This window comes from Alexandromys fortis, unplaced genomic scaffold, assembly GCF_014885135.2.
Source record: "Alexandromys fortis isolate MF-2015 unplaced genomic scaffold, M_Fortis_MF-2015_v1.1 scaffold_1, whole genome shotgun sequence".
NCBI lineage: Eukaryota > Metazoa > Chordata > Mammalia > Rodentia > Cricetidae > Alexandromys > Alexandromys fortis.
Window position 1 is genome coordinate 30,096,986 of NW_026067927.1, and position 4,052 is coordinate 30,101,037.

The window sequence follows — 4,052 nt, forward strand, 5'->3', positions numbered from 1 at the left end:
GGCTGGGTGGGGCTGTGGCTCCGTCAGGCGCTCAGCAGGACTGACTGCGGTCTGGGGTGCAGGGGCATAGTATGTCACCAGGACTTTAGAAATACCCTCTAAATATAGGGAGGGAAAAGAATTTTTTTTTGTGCACAGCCCCTTCTAATCACCATGTGTTCCTTGAGGAAGATGGCATCAGTATCTTAACTAGTGAAGTCACCGAAACCTCCAGACACACGGTAACTGAGCTCCACCCTGGGAGACGGCAGAACTGGGGTCTCCCTGGGATCTCTCGACTACAAGCCTGGATCTTTCTTTGTGCTTTGGCACATCTTTCTGGCCTCTCTAGGTAGTTCACGTCAGGCCATTGTCCATGTACAGTGTCATGTTGCTTGAGGAAACATCAGAACCGAAGCATCTGTAGTGGTCAAATGAAATTCGTACAGGTACAGTCTCGAACTCACCATTGCCTGGTGCGTGCTTTAAGAATTAGGTACAAGGCTTTGCAGACGCCGCTGTCCCCTCTCGCCGCTTGCTGCAGCCATGGTCAACCCCGCCGTGTTCTTCGACATCGCGGCCGATGGCGAGCCCTTGGGCCGCGTCTCCTTCGAGCTGTTTGCAGACAAAGTTCCAAAGACAGCAGAAAACTTTGGTGCTCTGAGCACTGGAGAGAAAGGATTTGGATATAAGGGTTCTTCCTTTCACAGGATTATTCCAGGATTCATGTGCCAGGGTGGTGACTTCACACGCCATAATGGCACTGGCGGCAGATCCATCTACGGAGAAAAATTTGCGGATGAGAACTTCATCCTGAAGCATACAGGTCCTGGCGTCTTGTCCATGGCAAATGCTGGACCAAACACAAACGGTTCCCAGTTTTTTATCTGCACCACCAAGACTGAGTGGCTGGATGGCAAACATGTGGTCTTTGGGAAGGTGAAAGAAGGCATGAACATTGTGGAAGCCATGGAGCGTTTTGGGTCCAGGAATGGCAAGACCAGCAAGAAGATCACCATTTCCGACTGTGGACAACTCTAATTCTTTTGACTTGCGGGCTTCTTACCCACCAGACCATTCCTTCTGTAGCTCAGGAGAGCACCCCAGCCCCATCTGCTCGCAGTACCCTGTAATCTCTGCTCTCACTGAAGTTCTTTGGGTTCCATATTTTCCTCATTCCCCTTCAAGTCTAGCTGGATTGCAGAGTTAAGTTTATGATTATGAATAAAAACTAAGTAAGAACTGTAAAAAAAAAAAAAGAATTAGGTACAAGCCGGGCGGTGGTGGCGCACGCCTTTAATCCCAGCACTTGGGAGGCAGAGGCAAGCAGATCTCTGTGAGTTCGAGACCAGCCTGGTCTACAAGAGCTAGTTCCAGGACAGGCTCCAAAACCACAGAGGGGGAGGGAAAGGGGAGGCGGCAGTGGGGAAGAGACAGAAATCTTTAATTAATTAATAAAGAAATAAATTTAAAAAAAAACACAGAGAAACCCTGTCTCAAAAAACCAAAAAAAAAAACCAATTATATACATAAAATGGCAACTTAGTGTTCAGTTTGCACTTTAACCATTATAAATGAATCATTGTGTGTTTCTTCTGCCTATTTATTTAAAATTTTTGCCCATTTTTTAAGGTAACATGCTTAATATTATTGACTGGCAGAAATGGCTCATAAATTAATACATGCAATGCGGACTGTCAATTTTTTTCTAGTGTTTTAGTTATTTTCTTTGTTGCTGTGATAAAACACCATGGCCAAGACAGCTTATAGAATAAAGCATTTATTTTGGCTTATGAGTCCTGAGAGCTAAAGTCCGTAATGGCAGGGATAGCATGGCATAGGCAGTAGGAATGGCAAAGGCAACAAAGAGTGAAGAGCTGGCACCTTGAAGCACAAGTGTGAAAGGGAGAGAGAGAGAGAGAGAGAGAGAGAGAGAGAGAGAGAGAGAGAGGCAGAGAGAGAGACAGAGAATGGGGCGTGGTGCAGTCTTTATCTATCAAAGCGTGCCTCTGGTGACACACTTTCTCCAGCAAGCCTCTACCTCCTAAACTTCCCCAAACAGTGCCACAACTGGGGACCAAGTGTTCAAATGCCCAGGACTACGAGAGGCTTTTCTCATTCAGTCCATTATACCTAGCCCATTTGTTCCTAAGTTTTATTTGCCTTTCCTCCTCCTCCCCCCCATAAATTTCAGTTTTGAGAATGAAGCAAAGGCTTTATTTTCTCATGAAAATAGCTATCTTTTATAGATTCTATGTGGGAATGGAGATTTACTTGGAGATTTACAAAACAAGAACTGGGCCAAAGTCCCTGAACCGAAGCCCTGCAGTCAGAATAGTTCCCTTTTAGGGCAGAGTCTATGTATTATTACTGAAGTACTGTCACAGCAGTTTTCTGAATGACATTGTGATTTCAGTGTCGTGTTGGGACAGCTTCAGTATGTTGCTAAGACGTGACCACTAAGTTTCTCCGTATATTGGTCTGTGTTCATATTTGTTCCACTCAATCGCAAACAGCTCAGTCTGGAGCCTGCCACTATCAAATCTATATATCATCATAGGCTATGTAGCTCATATAGTCTCTTCTACCCTTCATAACTGGGTATGAAACCTCTGACTTTGCACACAGTAGGTAGACTTTCTACAGTTGAGCTTCACCCCAGCTTTGTAAAGTGTCTTACCACATCAGCTAGCTCTTGAAAGATTAATTCAGAAACTAGTTATTAAAAACAAAAGCAGAAGAATTGGTGGTGGTGGTTTGAAAGAAAATGGCTCCCATAGGGCCATATAAAGTGGCACTATTAGGAAGTATGGCTTTGTTGGATTGGGTATGACCTTGCTGGACGAGGTGTGTCACTGGGGGGGGCGGGGCTTTGAGGTTTCGAATGCTCAAGCCGGACCAGTGTGGCAGCCTCTTCTTGATGCCCGTGGGTCGGATGTAGGATTCTGAGCTCCTTCTCCAGTACCATATCTGCCTGCCCACTGCTGTGCTTCCTGCCATGATGATAATGGACTGAACCTCTGAACCTATAAGCCACCCCCAATATTATGTTTTCCCTTGTAAGAGTTTCTGTGGTTATAACCACAGCAATAGAAACCCTAACTAAGACATTGTTATTTTCAGTTTTGAATAAAAGCAATCCTAAATAAAGGCAATGTCTAGACTCTGGGGCAGCAGTTCTCAACCTGTGGGTCACCTATCAGACATCCTGCGTATCGGATATTTACATCATGATTCATAACAGTAGCAAAATTATTGTTATGAAGTAGCAATGAAATTATTTTATAGTTGGGGGTCACCAGAACACGAGGAACTGTGTTAAGGGGTCACAGCATTAGGATGGTTGAGAACCAGTGCTCTAGAATGTAACAAAAGATTCCAGGTTAAAATGACTTCCAAAATGCAACAGATAAAAAGAGCAGAACACAGCATGAGTGAGTGACTGCCTGCAAACTGCAGAGACTTCAGTCTCACTTCCTGGGCAGCAGTAGCTGGTAATTTGGAGAACGCTGGCAGGTGTAGGGAATGTCAGAAGTAAGGTCTGTCTTGCAGAGCTCCACCCAGCGCCAGGGAAGCTCACAAGGGTCCTCTGCTGGCTCTGCCATCCCTAGCTTTGCACGCAGCTTGCTCTCCCAGCAATATCTTCAAGACTCAGTGCAGAAGAGATGCTAACTATACCAATAACTAGCTTGGGTTCAAGAACCCTTCCTAGAGGCTCGCCCAAACTCCAAAGCTACACAATGGCTTAGTGTGATGCCTTCCCTCTGTCTCTTGAGGTTCTCCCCACATTTCCTCTCTACCGCAGATATTTGCTCTAATAAAATCTTTGCATGCTGGAATATTTTTTTTAAAATGTTACTTCTTAGGAGACCCAGAATAATACAGAGGGAGATTGCTGGTCAATTATCTTATTCATTAGACATTCTAGCTAACTTTTTTTCTGTTCCACGAAATAGCCTAGCATCTTATTAAATATTTCTGTCTCTAGTAGATGGCAATGGAATGCAAGCACATAAAAACTTGCATGCAATCTTAATAGATGCATACAAATTTTGGAGACCATTAGAGGATCC

General features: G+C 44.6%; 1 protein-coding gene across 1 annotated transcript; it reads left to right on the plus strand.

Moving 5' to 3' along the window:
- Positions 1-499: 499 nt before the first annotated feature.
- On the plus strand, positions 500-1,159 carry LOC126502731 (peptidyl-prolyl cis-trans isomerase A-like). The gene has a single exon (XM_050143948.1). The coding sequence runs from the start codon at positions 526-528 to the stop codon at positions 1,018-1,020; it is 495 nt and encodes a 164-aa protein (XP_049999905.1). The 5' UTR covers positions 500-525; the 3' UTR covers positions 1,021-1,159.
- Positions 1,160-4,052: the final 2,893 nt, after the last annotated feature.